The sequence below is a fragment of the Stegodyphus dumicola genome, chromosome X1 (assembly GCF_044657685.1).
Source record: "Stegodyphus dumicola isolate Sdum_Otavi_A_Nest chromosome X1, ASM4465768v1".
Classification (NCBI taxonomy): Eukaryota; Metazoa; Arthropoda; class Arachnida; order Araneae; family Eresidae; genus Stegodyphus; species Stegodyphus dumicola.
The window spans coordinates 164,761,064-164,781,008 of NC_140780.1; the positions used below are offsets into that span (position 1 = coordinate 164,761,064).

General features: G+C 33.7%; 2 protein-coding genes across 4 annotated transcripts in view; both read left to right on the forward strand.

The window, feature by feature from the left end:
- The first annotated feature begins 1,082 nt into the window (after window positions 1-1,082).
- LOC118194808 (facilitated trehalose transporter Tret1-like) overlaps window positions 1,083-19,945 on the forward strand; it is a 74,789-nt gene continuing 55,926 nt past the window's right edge. The window contains exon 1 of one of the 3 annotated variants that reach the window (XM_035366010.2): window positions 1,083-1,215. The gene's annotated coding sequence lies outside the window, so the exon portion shown is untranslated. Of the gene's footprint in view, window positions 1,216-19,565; window positions 19,722-19,945 lie in introns of those variants that run through there. The other 2 variants (XM_035366011.2, XM_035366013.2) reach the window with 2 other exon arrangements.
- On the forward strand, window positions 15,110-16,417 carry LOC118187449 (uncharacterized protein F54H12.2-like). The gene has a single exon (XM_085808236.1). It carries the CDS (start codon window positions 15,110-15,112, stop codon window positions 16,415-16,417), a length of 1,308 nt encoding a protein of 435 aa, XP_085664362.1.

Genomic DNA, 19,945 nt, shown 5'->3' on the forward strand with positions numbered 1-19,945 from the left:
AGTTCATATGAGATTTGAACAGGATTTCTCATTTTTTAACAAAATCGTTAGATATTTTCGCCCATTTAATGAAACAGAAATTATTGGAAATAAAAGAGTATTGTTCATTGTTGGAGAATGATTTTTAAATTGAAAAATGTAATTGAAGACTTAAGAATAAAAAGATGAAGCTAAAAAAATATAAAAAAAAAAGATTTTATAAAATAAGCTTTTATTTAAAACTCATAAAATCATTAATGAACTAAGAGGAGGAAAATGATTTACCGTCTAATTTATTGGGAATAAGAGGTTAGATAATTCTGTTTTCCAAACTCATCTACAATTTTATAACACGATTAGTTAAAGCATGGGGGAATAATTAAAGCAAATAATAATGAAATCCAGTAATCAATTTGCAGTGTCAAAAAGAGAAGATATTTTGTTTAAAAGTTCATCAAGGGCACCCTACGCTTTTACTCGTATTATTAGTGGAAGAAAATTATAGATGAATTTTTGAAAAGAGAATTATTTAATCACTTGTTTCCATTAAACTATATGATAAATAATTTTTATCCTTTCAGTTCATTAATAATTTTGAGTTTCAAATTATATATATTTAAAAATAAAAACATTTTTATGTTTTTTAAATTTTCCACTCATTTTAAAATTGAATTTGAAGATCTACTTTATAAATATTTGATTTTTTTTGCAAGAGGAATTTCAATAATGTGCTAAGCGTGTGCAATTTGTTAAACTGAATACGGCAAAGCACGCGAAGGTTATTTGCCAAAGAGGAAGAATGCCTTCGGTTTTCAAACTGATTACCTAATGAGGATGATCAAAGTTGAAAACACTACATTTTATTTCTCTAATTTGCCGTAACGTTTTTTTTCAAACATGAGGAATAAGCAGATTAAATAACTTATCTAAATTTAATGCTTAGTAAGCTAAGCAAATCAGAATGTATCATCCCAAACTTTGTAATACGTTGTTTTCGTATCAGCTTTGCTTTATTTTGTTCCTTATAGCATAAGAACAATAGTTCATAAAAAATCACCTAGTTTTATTGGAAAAGGTAAATCAAACTAACCGCTGATATCAATTCCCCGCCCTTAAAATGATTGCGTAAATATGCACTTCAGAATTTTACGATAATATATGCATTGTTCCTTAGGAAGACGTCGAGAATAAGCGTAGTTTCGAGCAGGTAGTTTTCATTAGAAGAACATAACACAGGTAAACGTGCTAAATTATATTCTTAGATGTGACTTTCTGAGCACTATTTTACATAGCTTTAGTTAAAGCAATTTTATAAGATTTCATATTTTCCAGAGGATTGTCTAATATTATATTTACTGGCAGAGATTAAAATACTGTCCTTTTTTATATTAAAGTTAACTCTTTTAGAAAAGATCTCTGATGATAAAACTGCTGAATACATTTTGGAAATATATTAATTTGGCTTGAATTAAGATGGTAAATACAAGTTATATGGCGTTAACTGCGTCAAGAATTTCTGTGTTTTTAGCCTGATTATTATAAATTTCAGAGTGTTTCGAAATCATGGTTTTTCAGAATAATTTTTGAAAACTGATCATACTATGTGACAGTTAATAATCTAATTTGCCTTGATAACCAAGGGTTATTAACTCAGTTGGGATGTCTACAGCGTCCGTATTACCTGGGAGGATCCTAATCACGGCCTTGATGTCCTTACCACATGAAAGCTGACAAGGATGGAATTTAATATTTTTATTGTCGAGAAGAGCAGTTACCTAGCGATGAGAGTCTGTACTGGACTTTGATGCGAAATTTGTTCTCAGCTTTCATTTGGGCTTTATAATCCTGCAATTTTGCCTCATCGAGTGCTTTGGTGAGATCGCTCCAAGTGCATTCATTCGAAGTCCTTAATTATGATATCTAGCAATTTTGAACTTTGTCTGGGAAATTCGAAGTTGTTGTCACGTGGTTGGGCAGCACTTTCCGTATTCATCGGTTGAGAATCAATGAGTTGGCTACATTTTTGCTTCACCTCTGATATTGGTTGGGATGTTCGTGTTTTTTCCTGATTTCTGCGGGTCCGGGTACCTCCAACAGAAAAAAACGGGCTTGCGGAATCGGATGTAAATCCGCGTTATTTGCGGATGGTACTTTCTTTAAGTTCGCATTCTTTCTTAAAAGGGCTTCCGTCAAGGAAGAGAAATCTTCGCCATTTCAGACATTATCCTCATGTTCAGAACGAAGTACAGAAAACCGATTGCACGCTGAAATCGTCATATAGGTGGGGAGTTTGGGCAATGCTTTCGCTTTTCGCGGTACACCCGAAAGTCCATTTTCTCAGCCGCTGTAGCGTTATCAATAGATGCATTTGAATCTTGGGGTTGCATGTTGTCTTTTCGGATGTCTTCTGTTCAGTAGTACTAATTCCTGGGAAATTTCTAACAAGTTCAGGGAAGTCTCTTATCAAACCTCACAACAGAGCTGGTGATTTTATAGGCAATGCATCATCATCCTATAAGGCAGAGGCCTTGTGAAGTACTTTCAGCCTAAGATGGTCGGCAAAATTTAGTCTTAACAAAACTCAAAATCCGTTCCGTCCAGATGGGAAAAAGAGCAACTGATAACCGCGGCAATTAATTAGTGGGCAGTAAGCCTGTTAGGCACCGCAAGGCCGTTTTACTCTGCCGAGAAACTAAGTTCTAACATCAGAGGACAGAGGCAATCCTACACTCAACTTTGCTCTACCGAAGTATAGTCGCTAGTCAAATACACTCACCAAAATCTACCATTTCACGCTATGTCCCAGTCTCTAATTCTGACTGATTTTCAACTGGATCTAAAATATAATTTCTTTTGAGAAGTTCTTATTTAGCTTAACCACGGATTTTTTAAAATCTTCAACGAAAGATTATGGAACGACTTTTCGGAAACCTTAAAACTGGGCTAATTAATTTTGCTTTTTAATCACAATGTTTATGTTATTTTCCAAAAATAATTTTTTTTGCATATTATGCATATTAATGCATATTAAAACTAGTTAAGATGTCAAAGAAATAGTTAGAGGGTTTTTTAAAATTTATTTTAAATTTCATATATATACAAATAAAATTTGATATTTAGAATTATCTAGTGTAACTGATATGAAAACCTCGAATTTAATAGTTGATAAGAGCGTGACAACGGAAGGCAATCACAAAAAATATTGTACTAAATTTGCTTTTTAAAAAAGGAAAGTAGCTATAATAATAATATGATTTTTTTTTTAAATTTATGTTTCAAATTTTGCTGGTTAGAAATTATCTACCGAATTTTTATTTATTCGTTATTAAAATAAAGCAAGGTTATGCGCAACAAGACTAGAAAAGGAATCTATGCACGTTTCACGGCGATCATCTGTGTAAGATGACCAACTCTGAAACTGAGATATAATTAAAAATAAGCATCTTACAATATATAAAACCTTCAGAGTACAGTTTCAAAAACTTTTCAAAAATAATTTTATTGTTAAAATTTTTTTAATTAAAAAATTTATATTTGTTGGTTATCCGGTATTCGCCGATATATACCACTCATGTCTACACACCCGCCGATATATACCACAATTCTTGCGTGTGTTCGGCAAGCTTAGAAAACATTCTGGACTCTTCTTCAAGAAGATGATACTTTAAAATTTTTATTTCCTTGTTGATGATCTCTCAGGGAAGGTGCGGATAGCTTCTTTTCTTTTAATTCAATGTATCCAGAAACTGACATCTACAGGCCAGCAATGGAACGCCTATGGCAGGGGTGGCCAAGCTTCAGGACCGTAGGAACCATATGTTAGATTTCAGGAAACTTCGAGAGCCGCAGCAAGATTTTCTTAGAGTGACAATTCCTTATATGGTTTTAAAAGGAATGAAACAGATTTTGATGAAATTAAAAATTTTAAGTAAGTTAATAAGAATTTCGCATTTTCTGTTTAATTAACGTTGTTACATATAAATATAAATAAGAACTTTTATTTCTCTTATTGTATGTTCAAAATAATTTGTTTTTATGATACTGATTTGAAACTACCACACAATGCGATTCAGCGTTCTTTTTTCAAACGGGAAAATAAACATTACCTTCTGGTTTTCATATTTCCTCCCCCCGTTTAAAATTCTTAAACCGTTTTAACAGAAGTACATTAAAATCGAAAGAAGGAATAATAATGGTCTTTCCGAATACAACAAGGTAAAAATCTTTTCATTTCTATGAAGAATAAAGCAATAATTTGTAAAAAAAATCCCGTGTTTTTTCTTTAATTCATGCACAATCTGCTGGAATGAGTAAAATAAATAAGCTAAACAGGCAGCGTGTACTACGGAAAAATTACTATTCTAAAAAGGTTTGCTCGAATTTTCCAAAGCATACGAGGGCTATCTACGAAAGAGGAGGAATGCCTTCGTAAAAGACTTTTCTAAAGGAAACTGACTCATGCATACGCTCATCGAGAAAGGAATATTGCATTAAAATAAATAGTTAAAAAAAAAAAAAAAAAAAAAAAAAAAAAAAAAAAAAAAACAAAGAGAGAGAGAGAGAGAGAGAGATCAGAATTTTCAAAACTCGAAACTTTGCTTTTTTAATTATTATTATTAGCATTCTTATATTATTCGAATCTACCCTAAGAAAATCTTATATTATTCGAATCTAACCGAACGTTTAACACAGAATTTTGGAAAGACTAGTTTTATTGATTCACTAAAAACTAATGCAATTGTTGAAATTTCACTGTTTGATTCACTAAATTCACCCCTTGACAGCAATGCGTGTGACACTGTTTCAATATGGTATCTAACGAAATTTGTCAAAATTACCACTTAAGTAATCTGTGCTCTGAACCTTGTTGAAAATTCTCGAAACAATCTCTCGAATTATTTCGATAATTGCGTAAATGTATCTCCTGCATGTTTCTAAAAACTTAGGACGAGGTATAAATGCTGTGAAGGGAACATAACTCCAAATCTGTTGAATTATTCGGCTACGGTTGCTAAATTTTGAATTATTAATTGAAGGTCAGAGCTGTTACTCAAATATGTTTATCAAATTCGATTTAGAAAATTATAGAGTTTGGTGTTCTTTGTAGCATAAACTAAGTCCAAACTCCTAACAGACTTAGAGCGTGTTATCTCTGTGTCTGAAAAGAACTGCAAAGTCTTAAGGAGGTTTAAAAACAAACTTTTTTTATTAAATCTGGACTTGAACATAAATTGCATGTCTTGTGTTTACAAATCAACAACTATTTGTGGCAAAGTAACTTAAAGTAACAGTCAAATTCAAATTTAAACTAAGCTAAGCAGTAAACAACTGCGCAATTTGTTTAACGCGAAATGGCCTCAAAATTTCTCACTGGCTTAACAATTTAAATATCAGCAGCTATAACGTACGCCGAAGAATTACGATCTTGTCAGAGATAGCAACACCTAGTAACGTGGCTTTGAGAGGCAGAAACATGCTCTGTCTTACAATCAGAAACTCTGATTTTAAATATTTTAAAACTAAATTTACATTTTGATGAGGAGACGGAAAGGACAAATGATAGCACAGGCTGAAAATATTAATGACTGGTTAAATAAAATGATAATGAATGAATCTCAAATCAATCAAAAAATAGATGAATCTCAAATTCATGAGTTTAATTATGTATTTCTTTTGCTAAAATTTTATTCGCATCTTTTTACTGAACTTAGGTGTATTTTTAAACAACATATTCTTATATTTGTTTTTCATCAGCAAATAACAAGCTCTATTTTATTTGAAAATTTTTAATATCAAATTAGAATTTTTTTTTCTTTTATCATTTACTTATTTTTATTCGAAGAATTCGAAAGGTCTGTTATTCAAAAAATTCGAAAGTCATTCAAGTTTCGGACTTATATTGGAAAAAATTCAGGATTTAAGCCAGCTTTAGGTCTTTTCAATGCAAATTAAAAATTATACATATTTGCAGGATTCCTTTGAAAGATTTGAGATACGAATTAGCTCCAGTTAGCTAATTGGAGCTAATTTAAATGAAGCTACTGCGCCATATATTTGTAGACTAGCGTCCGAAAATGCATGCATCATTGCATTTGATTATATTTCATCGAGTTTAGAATCTTTTTATACTTCATAATATGCCAAATATTCGTAGTAAGGTCATTTAAATCAAATCGATTAGTATCTGATCAAATCGTTTAGCTGCTTATTTTCCATACATCACTCTTTCCACTGAGAATGCCGTCAGTTAAAGGAACATTTGAGCCTACTGCGTTGTCCCAAAGGAAGTGTAACAAGAATTTAATTTTGGTTGTAAAATGTACAATTAAACCCATGGGATCGAAACGTTCCCGCGCAAAATAGACCCATGCATGGAGGTAGTAGGAAGTAAGAACTTTCTTACCTCCATGGACCCATGCAAATCGGCTGTGGAAGAGGGAGAAATGAAACGCAAGGCCCGAAAGATCTCAACGCTTCGTAGTCTGAATACCTCTAACGCACTGTCTCCCTTTAAACGCTCGACAAATCGATTTTCGTAGTATCTTCCTCGTTATTACATATCAGTTGCAACGCCTTCAGGGATGTATTTTTTAAATTATATGGCGACTGATATTCAGCATTACTTCCTGCCCCCTGTGCTTTTAACTTTTCAGGATTAGAGCCAGATCTACATAGCTTTATTCTGGTTTTCTCCCGTATTTCCCCAGGGTCAAAGAAAATTAAATTTCTGATAAAGAATACGGAACATTTGGTAATCTTCATTTATTTATTTATTTACTTTTTTTTTTTTTGTTATTCTTTCAAGTGTCTAGTGTGTCCAAATAAATAAATAAATAAATCAAATAAAAAAAAGGATAAGGAAAGAAGGAATAGGTTGCAAAAGACCTCAAATAGAACTCTAGTAAATCTAGGTATTTTAGTCATTTCCTCTGCAATCTAATTGTTTATTTTTAAATCATAAGAATCTATGAAATTATCTGTATTCTCCACTTAATCTTAGCTTCAACTACAAATTTAACATTAAATTTGTTTCTGTTTAATTAATTATTAACCAGAAACAAAACATTAAAAATGTTTTGTTTCTGGTCTGAAAGGATGCATAAACACTGTGTAGTTTAGTGATGGAGTTTCCCTTTCTAATAATTATATGGTGAAGCAAATAATTAAAATTATCAAACGTTAAAAAAATGCCAGTTGTTTGATAATTAAAATTATCAAACAACTGGCATTTTTTTGGCAACTTCTTTACTCAGCCTTTCCCTCAAAGCTTTTCATACAGCTTACATAACTCAAAACTGCTTCTTAATTCATTCCTTAGACTAACAATCGAAAATGAAGAACCTCAAAATTGTTATATTACTTTAATATTTATGACACTTCTTCCAAAAAAGTTTTCTTTCATGTTGTCAGCCTTTATAAACAGTATTATGTCCGAACAAATCAATTATATCCTGAATGGATTATTTATGTTCAACTACATTTCTTAAACAACAATTGACGATATTTTCTGGAAAGTTTAGTGAAGAATGTGCTCAGATATCCAACTGACTGGAAAATTCTGCTTCCGCTTTCATTGCATACATTTACGTTAATGCTGTGAATTTTTGGACACGTTGTAGAGACATTAGGTATTTTTTGGAAGCAGGTGTCATGAAAAATTAGAAACGCTCTCGCCGGGAATCGAACCACGACGGACCTCTGGAATACGCGCCCAACGTGTTGACCACTACACTACGAAGGCATGCTAAGAAGGCGGAAGAAATACCTTATAACTTAAATTCCTTTTCATGCTCTTAACCTACAGAAAGTTGAAAAATCTGAAACCTGGTCAGTGTTGTGCTATGTGGATGTAGCAAGCGAACAAAAAACAGATTTGCTGTCTAGAATGAGAATTCTTCATTTTGTGAGAGATCCTTCTTGCAGGCATACGCGAGAAACTGTACGGAAAAACAATTCATCTGTTCTGTATAGAAGTAATTTTATAGATAGAAGATGATATAAGGAATTTTATGCCATATGAATGGATTATAATTATGCGCATAAATATCTTTCAAAAACTATCTGTTAACTATTATAAGTAGCGTATCAAGCTATTTGACGACGATCTTTCCAGGTCATCTGTCATTTCATATTCTCCCAGGAGAAGCCTTTTTTGAATATCGTGCTATTACAGCCTTTATCAGTGGGGTAGGTAACAGGAATTTCAATTTCAATTTTTCCGAGCAATCAAAGCAAAATTCAAAAACGTGATAGACCACGTGACTGTGAAGTATGTATGAAGTGATATTACTACTACGCTCCGTTCCGTAAACTACGAGTTCTGACATTGCTTTGATAAGATATCAGTGTGACTGACGATGATACCTAACACAGACAATAAAGGAATTTTTTATTTGATTACAGATCATTGTTATGGTTATTTTGATGCATGCATATATAAAACAAATATACATGAATGTTTATTCTGTCTTGCAGCAATTCTGAGAAAGTTATTTCCCCCTTTTTCAGAATTTCCTTGAAATAATAATATCGTTAGCTGTGCCCCACAGACATTCTTAGTAATACATTATTACATATTTGTTTTCAAGCATATTCGTTAGTCCATAACCAGAATAGTAGATGAAATCCTAATTGAAATCGCTCAGCTCGATACGGCTATTATAATTAATTTAAACCGATTATTTATTATTCTGCAGAGTATGGTATTTAAACTCCTTACTTTTACTGTAATATTTCATTTATCAAAATACTTGATTATTATACCTTAAAAGTTTTAGAACAAAAATATAGTAAAAAAAAAGATGATCACATTTCCCAAATGCAATAATTGGATTACGGCAAAGCACTGGAGGGCTATCTATCTAAGAGGAGGGATGTCTTAGTGGAGGCCTTTCTAAGACAGATTGCTTCATATTAACGTTACAGATGAAGAAAACCCCGAAACCTCCCATGAAGCCAGTCCGTTCGTCGGATATGATTTCCTGCTGCATTACCACTGTTCAATGATTTTACCTAATTGCCGCTTGTGGGCCAGCAAACACTTAAAAGGGAACACAATTCAAATTTGAAAACAATGAAAAATATTTTATTGACGATAATGGGAGTTTAAAGTAACTAAATGATCTTTCGGAACATTCAGATTGGATTTTTGAAGATTTAATATTGATTAACCCAATTATTATACTATTTTATCTACACTATCACTTCAGTTTTTGTCAACTCTCACCATGATGCAAATTACTTAATGGATATAAGTATAGAATTCTTAAGCTGGGAGAGAGTGAATGAAAGCAGTTGTGCAGTTGTTTTAGGTGAGATTCCAATTGTTTTAATATTTTGATTTTCTGCCCTGCGTATTCGTATTATTTGCTCATAAAAGGCTGACACTTGGAACTTCGTTTCAAGAGAGCTGTAAAATGGTTCTTTCGACATTTGAACGGTTTTACTGTCTGCTTCTGAAAGTATGTGGACTTGAATCTGGATCTGAATTATATAGCGAATTTCAGACTTTGATTGCAGAGGAGGAAATTACAGATTCCAGTCACGAAAGGAGGAAACTGGATTCATCACCGTAAAAGAACTTGCCGAACTAGATGTACTGATTAGAATGGAAGGATTCCCAATCTTAATTTAGCTCACACCCTGCTATATTTTCTGGGAAAACTATTGAATTGATGATTGTTCCTTCTTATAACGAATCAGCCCATATTGGATTCCTACCACTACTCTCACCATTTCCCGAATCTGATGATGAAAATGCAACTACAACCACCGAATTCATGCGCATTGAAGATGAAGCAATGTGATCCAACAATAAAGCGTCTGAGCCCAACGTTTGAGTACATTTCTGTATAAAACTCATTTAATGAATCCTTTTAGAAAACGTTAACTCTGAAGATGAAAAGGTAGAACCAAAAGTCCTAAAACGTCTACTGTCTTATATAGACGTAAAAGCCAAACCCATCACTTAGCTTGACAGGCCCCACCCTCTGCTTCTTTGGAACAAATGGATGAAGCTCCCATTCCAAACAGCTCCAGTGACGATGCAAATGCATGTGAGAATGTTTCAAACCCTTCAAGGGATTCAAAAAACCCTTCCGGAAATTGAAATTGCAAATAATACAGAATTTCAGCACCCGATACGGACTGCCAGAATGCCTCATTTTGTAGTCTAAGACTCTACGTATAAGTGCGGAAGGACTTCATAAAAGTCATTAAAGCTGCTATTACCATGGACTGGAAAAGAAATAAATTGCCTGACACGCATTTTAAAGTATGTGTGAGAAACCCTCAGACTCACAGAACAATGGCTGTTTTTTTATTCATTAATTAAATTAAATTAAATATCACTCCTTCATCTTGCTTGGAAAATGCAACCCTAACATAAATATCGAAAAGCTTTCCACATACACCGAAGCAGATGATATCTAACAAGAAATAATTTCCTTAGGGCATCAACTGTTGAAGACTAAGCAATAGATATAAAGAAGTACTGAGAAATGTACAAAACTACAATTATTCCTGATTGCTGCCTCTAAAAGTGACAGAACATGACCTATCTACAACATTAGATTTATGCATTTCCTTGAAGTAAAGAGCGTGTCATACAGTGTTCGCGTTGGCCACATGCAGTACTACCACTGATACTCCTTCCATCGTACTCAAACTGCGTGTAGACATAACTCCAGGTGTGCCAAGTATGGCAGCCCGCATTTTCAATGGATTGTTCCCCCAAAAAGAGGGTACATCGCAGTGCCAACTTCATCATGAAATATCATGTTTTCGAAACATTTTCAAAATTCTTAAACTCTGACAAATCTAATCATAGAAATTACTCCGATCTCCAACAAAAGTTACCCAGAAGCTCTTGCCGCGCCTACAAAAACGTGTCAGTGACCCTAATAAAGCTCTAGAAGACTTGCAAGTCCTTATCAAATACAGGGTGAGTCAGAATTCATCATCAATATTTGGTGGGGAGGTAGGGAAAACGAAAAGAAGGAGATTTCACATAGGAATGCATGGGCGCATATGCCATGTAGTAGGGCAAAATGACCCCAGTTTAATAATTGAAAGAACACATAAAAAGGAAGTAGTAAGGAAAAAAACATTTATTATCTTACATGTAACGTTTCTTTGCATCGGTTTTACAGGCTTACAAGAGGTGCTCGAACTGCTGACCATGTGCTAGAATGCATGACTCACAACGGCGTTGCATGGACAATCGGACCTTCTGGAATATGCCTGGCATTTACATGCATATCTGCAAGTTCATTCCACGTATACTGGTTCATGTTATTTCTGCAAAGTCACATAGTCGAATGACGACTGGCTGTACACGTCAAACAGCTGTGCTTATGTATGAAAGTTGTGTACATACAGCGCCCTCTACACCACCATGCGTTCGTCTGCACCCATACTTTCCTATGCGAAATCTCCTTCTTTTAATATTCCCTACCTCCTCGCCAAATATTGATGATAAATTCTGAATCACCCTGTATATCAAGAACTTTGGAATTAGCGATCTCGCAGAAAGTACCTAAGAAAAACCTGTTTCAGAAACAGAGACTCCATTGTGAAATCATCATTGCATGTTGGATAACATGCCGAACTGTACTTCCCACAGTTAAATGGCTGTATGAAATACATACAGTCTAAGAAACAAGCTTGATGAGCACGACGACCTCATTCTGAATAATGATACTGACATTCGTCTGCTTACTGAAAAACACGCCACGAGAGTGATAAATTGAAAATTATGAAAATCACGAATCATATTCCTATGGTTGTGACAGGCTTCGTCATAGAGCTGGAAGAATCTTGATCTATGTAAATAATAAATTTTCCTCTTGCTTAATCACCCAGGACAACAGCAAGGTTACGAGATCATGGTTTCTTCAGCCACTCTTCCATACTACGGAGACGTCTTTCTCTTTGCAATGTACCACCTCAGGCAATACACTTATTGACAGCGTTCTCTTCTCCATTATTCCCGATAAAATACCTGTCATTGTTGGACGAGATTCAAATGCAAAACACAACGATTAGAGTTGCAGAAACGCTAATTTAAACCGAAAGACCCAGCACTAGTTCATTCTCAATAATCCCATCCGAATCTATGCGCCCGCGAAAACTATATGCAGACTTTTTCACCTAGAAAGACAACAGGACATACTTCATTTAATGCTTCACAACTCTATCATCCGTATTGCAATACGAGTAGTATAAAAATACGGGTTCACCTGCACGCGGTGTGCGGTGTGGGCGTGGTCAATGACGTCACAGAGGGCGGGACCAAAGGCAACGTCATCACACTAGGAGGCGTGGTCACGAGAGGAGTTGAGGTGTTGGTAGATAGCTGATTGAGTTGTAGACCTCCTGCTTTTCATTAAAAGTTAGTTTTTTTTAATTTGGCAACGGAGCCATGGCGTCCTCTAGGGATGAAAAAAGAAAATAATTTATTTAGGAATTGCTCATGGCGTCCTCTAGGGACGAAAAAAGAAAATAATTTATTTAGAAGTTTCTTTTATTAAAAAAATGTTGTATGATTCAAAATATAGAATTGAACTCTCAAACAAAATATCTCACCAGCTCAGTAGTTTGAAGATTTTAACCACTAAGCTGACGGGATACATTCAGATTCAGGTAAAAAAAGCCTATATAAGAAAATGGAATTTGAATCAGCTCATCAATTGCAATTATGCCTGCCCCAAGAGAAGCCACCGTTGCGGTGTGTTTATACACTGTTTTATGTGTTATTTTATCATCCATCTATATTTTTACAGAATTTCATAAAATTCCTATTGATTTTACGCTACGTCTTAACGACAGTGGGAATTTATCATTATCCATATGAAGAATAATTCAATAGGTTATGAATATGAATTTATCGTATCAGGATCCGGCTCATGTTGCAAGTTTTGGTGGTGTTGAAGCTTTACATCGTGCTGCAGGAGGTAAAGTTTCCAGGAAAGAGATTCAAACATGGTTAGAGGGAATAGATGCGTACACGCTTCACAAACCGATTCGCCGAAAATTTCCAACGAATAGAGTAATCGTGTATTCTATAGATCAACAATGGCAAGCTGATTTAGTGGATGTTTCACATTTACGTGATCATAATGATGGTTATCGATATATATTAACCTGTATTGACATATTATCCAAATATGCATGGGCTGTTCCTCTGAAACAAAAGAGAGGAGAAGATATTGTGAAAGCGTTTCAAAAAATAATGAGTCAACGTAAACCAAAATTCCTTCAAACGGATCAGGGCACCGAATTTAAAAATAAAGTGTTTATAAAATTTTTAAAAAGAAATCAAGTTAAACTTTTCAATACATTCAATACTACCAAAGCATCCGTGGTGGAAAGGTTTAATCGCACTTTGAAAACAAAAATGTGGAAATACTTTACGACTCGAAATACGTATAAATATGTAGATGTCTTGGACAAATTAATAGAAAGTTATAATGCTACTTTTCATTCAAGTATAAAGCGAGCTCCCATAGAAGTCAATTCAGAAAATGAGAGTGATGTATGGTTTACCTTGTATGAAGATCATCCTTCTAACGTTTCTAAATGTATATTCGCTGTAGGAGATGTGGTACGTGTTTCCAAACTAAAGCTTACTTTCGAAAAAGGCTATGAAACCAATTGGACGGAAGAACTATTTGTGGTGACAGAGTGTGTTAAAAGACATCCAGCCGTGTATAGAATTAAAGATTTACTTGGAGACTCAGTAAAAGGAACGTTTTATGCACAAGAGTTGCAGAAAGTGAGACTGAAAGAGGAATATCGCATTGAAAAAATTTTAAAGAAACGTATGCGTAAGAAACAGACAGAATACTTTGTAAAATATCGTGGTTATCCCGACAAATTCAATCAATGGATTCCAGCTTCTAATTTACTCTCGATATAAAGTGTGAGAAAATATTGTATCCGAATCATTTGTGAAAATGAGTTTCTACGTAACACTTCCGAGCGATAGCTCTATGAATTATTTCCCCGAAAATAAAATTTCACATTTTATAACACGTTTACCTGTTCCCATTGAATTAAAAGGTATGTGGGAAGTTGGTTTGGTTGAATTGCTATATCCGCACACATGGCACAATGTGAATGCAGACAATAACTTAATTGGATTTGTTTTAGAGAAAGATGGTGAAATGTTAGGTCGTAGATTACCTCCAGGATGTTATGAAACAGTACCTGATATTTTAAAAGCTATTTATATTAAAGAACATCAAAACAAAATAATATTTAATTATAACCCAGTAACAAAACGAGTGAAAATCAAAGTGAAAAATAACGCTAAAGTGATTTTACATGATGGGTTAGCACAAATGTTAGGTTTTGAACCTATGGAAATTACATCTACAGATGATAGTTCCGAAACTGTTGTAGAAAGTCCTTTTGCAGCCGACCCCTGTGCACATTATCGTGTATTAATGATATATACGGATATTGTGGAACCTCAAATCGTAGGAGATGTTTTAGCTCCTCTTCTTCGAATTGTAAGAGTAACTGGTAGCGATGGAGAAGTGGTGAGTGCACTATTTGATAGACCTCATTATTTACCTGTGAATCGGAAAATGATAGACACTTTGGAAATCGATATAAGAACGCATATGGGAGCATTTACGCCATTTGAACGAGGAAGGTCATACGTGAAACTTCATTTCCGTCAAAAATACTTGTCATAATGTATGTACCTTATCAGTGTTGTCAAAAATCTTTTGAAGATTATTATGTACAACAAACAGGACATGGATTGAATTATTATCAAGGTAATCTTTATCAGAGAGGATACGGATTAGGGGGTCTATTCAGATCCTTCTTTCGCGCTGCCGTACCTCTTATTAAATCAGGAGCCAAAGCAATTGGAAAACAAGTATGGCATAGTGGACTGAATTTGTTAAATGATGTATCACAAGGACAAGATGTAAAAGAGGCTGCTAAGCGTCGACTGAAAGAAGCCGGAAATATATTAACGGATAAAGCTGCTACTAAAGTGAAGAACATGATTGGTTCTGGACGAGTCAATAAAAAGCAGAAACGTAGGAAAAAGCGTACCATTTTTCACCGATCAAAGAAGGTGAAAGCACAGGATATTTTCTCTTAAAAAAAAAGTATGACTTCGTATATACATCGAGACTCTCCCGTTTGCGTCAAATCTGAATTAGATTTATTTACCATTCCTCCTACGCAAACAGCTATAGAAAAAGGACAGTTTGTGGAATATCACCCTCTCGCAAATATACGAGATGGAGGACCTATCGAATTTAATATTTCTGGCAGTGGTGAAGACTATATTGATCTAGCTGCTTCTTATATACACGTGAAAGTTAAAGTAGTTAAGGCAGACGGATCCAATCTAACAGACAAAGAACCGGTTGCCCCTGTAAATTTATTTTTACATTCTCTCTTTTCGCAAGTAGATGTAAGTTTAAATGAAAGAAACATTTCATCTGCGACAAATACCTATCCCTATAGAGCCTTCATCGAAACGTTATTGAATTATGGGGAAGATGCAAAGAAAAGTTTACTCACCTGCGAAGGATTTTTCCAAGACACTTCATCTAATAAAATAGATGTCTTAGCTCAAGATGCGGATGCTGGACTAAAAGCTCGCGGTGAACTTATAAAAAACAGTCAAAGTGTGGATTTGATAGGACAATTACATTGTGACATTTTCCAACAAAATCGACTCATGTTAAATTTAGTTGATGTGAAAATTAAAATGGTGCGTAGTAAATCTGCTTTCTGTCTAGTTTCTACTGAGAAAGATGCCGATTATAAAGTGATCTTGGATCATGCTTCTTTGTTTATCAGAAAAGTAAAAGTAAACCCTGGAGTCTCTCTCGGACATGTAAAAGCGTTGGAAAAAAGTTCTGCTAAATACCCTATAGATCGAGTATTATGCAAAGCATATTCAGTATCTAAGGGAAGTTGGTCTTTTATGCAAGATAATGTATTTTTAGGATTGATGCCCAAGCGAGTCATTATTACTTGTGTAGAAAATGCTGCAATGAATGGACAATATTCAATGAATCCCTTTCTGTTTGCCCATCATCATGTCAACTTTATATCGATTTATGTAGATGGACAACCCGTTCCATGTAAACCAATGGACCTTGATTTCGAATCTAATCATTATGTGCGTGCTTACCACAGTTTATTTTCTGGATTTAATCGCGACAAAGGCATCTATTTATCTCGAGAAGAATTTGTGAAAGGACATGTGTTATATGCTTTCGATTTAACTCCAGATATGTGTGATGGATCTCATTTTAACTTACAGCATCAAGGTAATTTGCGAGTAGAAATTAAATTTGCTAAAGCTCTCTCTGTGACTCTCTCGGTGCTAGTCTATGCAGAATTTCAAAACGTGATAGAAATAACAAAATCTCGTCATGTACTATGCGATTTTGCTAATTAAGCAATGGACAGCCTTGAAATAAACAGAGCACTCTCTCAGAATGCAAAGACACGAAAAGCATTTCTGGGAGTTTTTGCAAGTGATCGACTCCCTATCGAGATCAAGAAATATCCAAGTTGCTTTATAGCTAATGTAGATCGTGCATCTGAATCCGGTAGTCACTGGTTAGCCTTTTACATTTCATCCCCACAGCATTTAGAATTTTTCGATTCCTATGGACATGACCCATCCTATTTTCCTGGACCGATAGCCAAGTATGCAGAACGATTTCCACAGATGGACTTTAATTCGATGACTCTCCAAACTAATGTAACAGCAGTATGTGGTCAATATTGCATATACTATTTACATTGTAAATGTCGTGGACAATCTCTCAATGATATATTGTTATCTTTCATACCTCAACATATATCTAATGATATTAAAGTATATAATTTTGTAATCAAGAAATTTCATGTAAGATCTTCTTTCTATCAATAAATACATTTAAACTTTATACATTATGTGTCTTGTCTCATTTAATATGGAATTTCCAAAGCTACAACATCCTTTCACAATGGTGATTTCGGGACCCACTGGATGTGGGAAAACCTATTTTGTACGAGAACTGTTAAAGTATAAAGAGGAAATGTTTTCAACGATTCCCGATAAAGTAGTATGGTGTTATGGAATTTACCAACCTCTGTATAATGATATACCGAATGTTACTTTTGTCGAAGGTTTACCAATTAAATATCAAGAATATTTAGGTTCCAACACATTATTCATCATAGACGATTTGATGAGTGAATGTGGGAATGATAAACGTCTGACTAACTTATTTACAAAAGGAAGTCATCATTTAAATTTAAGCGTTATTTTTATCACACAAAACTTTTTTCACAAGGGAAAAGAAATGCGTGAAGTGACTTTAAATGCACACTATTTGATTTTGTGTAAAAACAGAAGAGATGTCAGTCAAATCGTACATTTAGGAAAACAGCTCTTTCCGCGTCATTTAAAGTTTTTTCAAGAAGTATATGAAGATGCAACCAAGAAACCTTTTTCTTATTTATTCATTGATCTGCGCAGTGAAACTCCGGAAGAATTACGTTTACGCACCCAAATTTTACCTAACCAAGTACAGTATGTTTATCAAATGAAACGTTATTAAAAAATAATAAAAACAACAGCTTTATAAAATGCATCATCATTTTATAAAATGACGCTGGTCAAGAAACAGCTAAGACAGTTACAGCTGTTAAACATTTGTCCGTTAAAGTTACGGAAACAGCTATTAAAGAAAATTAATATCAATTGCATAAAAGCTATATGCGAATGTAGTTTAAACATACTCAAAGGAAACGTTCCATTGTCGGAGCAACAAAAGAAGTCTCTCTGTAAGCATAAAACAACTTTACGAAAATTAGGAAATCGTAAGATTTCTCTTGTGAAGAAACGAAAATTAATTTTACAAAAAGGAGGTTTTCTAAACGTTTTGATTCCTGCTGCTCTCAGTGTTCTTACAGGACTAATCAATGGAGTTCACTAAGAAATATGTGTTAGTTCCAGAAGAGATGATGACAAAGCATACCATTTCTGATAAACAGTTAAGTGAATTGGATAAAGCCATGATGCATATTTTAAACAGTTCAGTTGACGATCGTGAGAAAATAGTGCGTTATTATGAACTTTTACAAAAGAAATTGAACTTAAAGGAATACAATTCACCCTTTAAACCTCCTAAAGACGACTCACAAAATTCTTTAGACGATTCAGCTGAGATCAAGAAAGTGAAAGAGGAAGAAGCCCCTTCATCTGTGACAGACGGCGACAAACAGATGACTGTAACTGATTATTCTACTGTTATCTTAGACAGTGTACCTTTACGAATGAGAAGAAAAGCACAAAATGCATTAGCTATTTTAAAGCGACATCCTGATATTCTTAAGTGGAATGATAAAGGCGAGGTACTTTATCATAAGGAAAAAATTAAGCACTCAAATATTATAGACTTATTCAATATCATTTTTACAACCAAAAAGAAAAAGATTAATATTCCTGCTAAAAACGAATTTTTAAAAGCCTTGACTGAAATCAACATGCCAATGGATTATATCATAAATGAAAATTTACAGAATCATGATGTTAATATGAAAAAAAAATATTGCATGTTAAATCTGTAAAACATATACGTTCTCCACGAAAATGGGAACCTTATTAAATGAATAAAATCATTATTTTTATATATAGACTCTTTCTTCTCTCTACAATCAATATTTGTTTTACATCGTTTTTAAATGTTATGAAAAACATTCATTTCACCAAGAAGCTTTTACCTTTCAATACATTTATTTTCAAAGAATAAATTTCTGTATTATACATAAAATATACTTGGAATTTTCTTTCATTAGTTAATGTCAAATTAACAGCAATATCCATTTACTGACATTTGATATACACGTTTGCTTTAAAATTAAAACAAAATTTCAATATATTTCTATTAAAAACATAAGGAAAAAAAAATAGTCATAACATCAACCAAACACAGAAATTTAAATAGAATAGCTGTACTTATATCAATGCATTTTTATAATCTTCATAACATTTCGATTCAAAAAACCTATCACAAAATAAATGAACAATTTTTTCCTGCCTTAAAGAATCTCTTATATTTTTAAAATTAATACATAAAAATATATCTTCACCAATATAATTCATCAACACTTATCGTAATACATTCTTGTCTTGTCTTGTTTGGGAAGGACAGTCTGTCCGGCGTCATATGTATATTACGTTATCAGGGTAAGATAGGTTAATGGAAAACTCTGATAATCACTGAAAACTTATTTGAAAGAGTTGTTATTCTTAAGTTTGACATTACATATATGCATAAGGGGAATCTTAAAAGCATCATCCACTTATCATGATAGAGTAATGGAAAATTTCTAAAACTCTGATAATCATATGCGAAAGAATGTATTATCTTAAGGTTGTTGTTGCTATTCCAAGTTTGACAATACATACATAAGTGAAGGAAGATCCTTGATAAGCGTTGTAGACTTCACGTTATCATGATAAGGGTTAATGGAAGTTGAAGTTGTATTCGAAAGAAAGGGTTATCCTGGTTCAGATTACACAAATCTGGAATGTTGGAGAACATTCTTTAATCCCTATAAAAGGTGTTTCAGAAATGGAAGAAGTCAGTTCGCTCGACAATCTCGGAAAGAGCAAGTCTTCCTCATTAATATTTTCTAAATTGAAAATGTCAACTTTTGAAAATGATGTTGCTGGAGATCTGATAATCAGTATGGTTCCGGAACATGTAAGTTTTTTTTTTTTTTTTATAAAATATTTTATTTTGCAAAAATTATTTTAGGGTGGATCATTCTTTCAGGACCTCTTATGTTAGGGAAAAGTTTTAAAATGGATTATTACAGATTAAGTTTTTCAGTTTGTTAGGTATGTTTTACATGATTTTACGGTGTGAATTTTTAGTATCAGTGTATGTTTTGAAGTTTTAGTACCTCATTCGAAAGTTTAAACTTA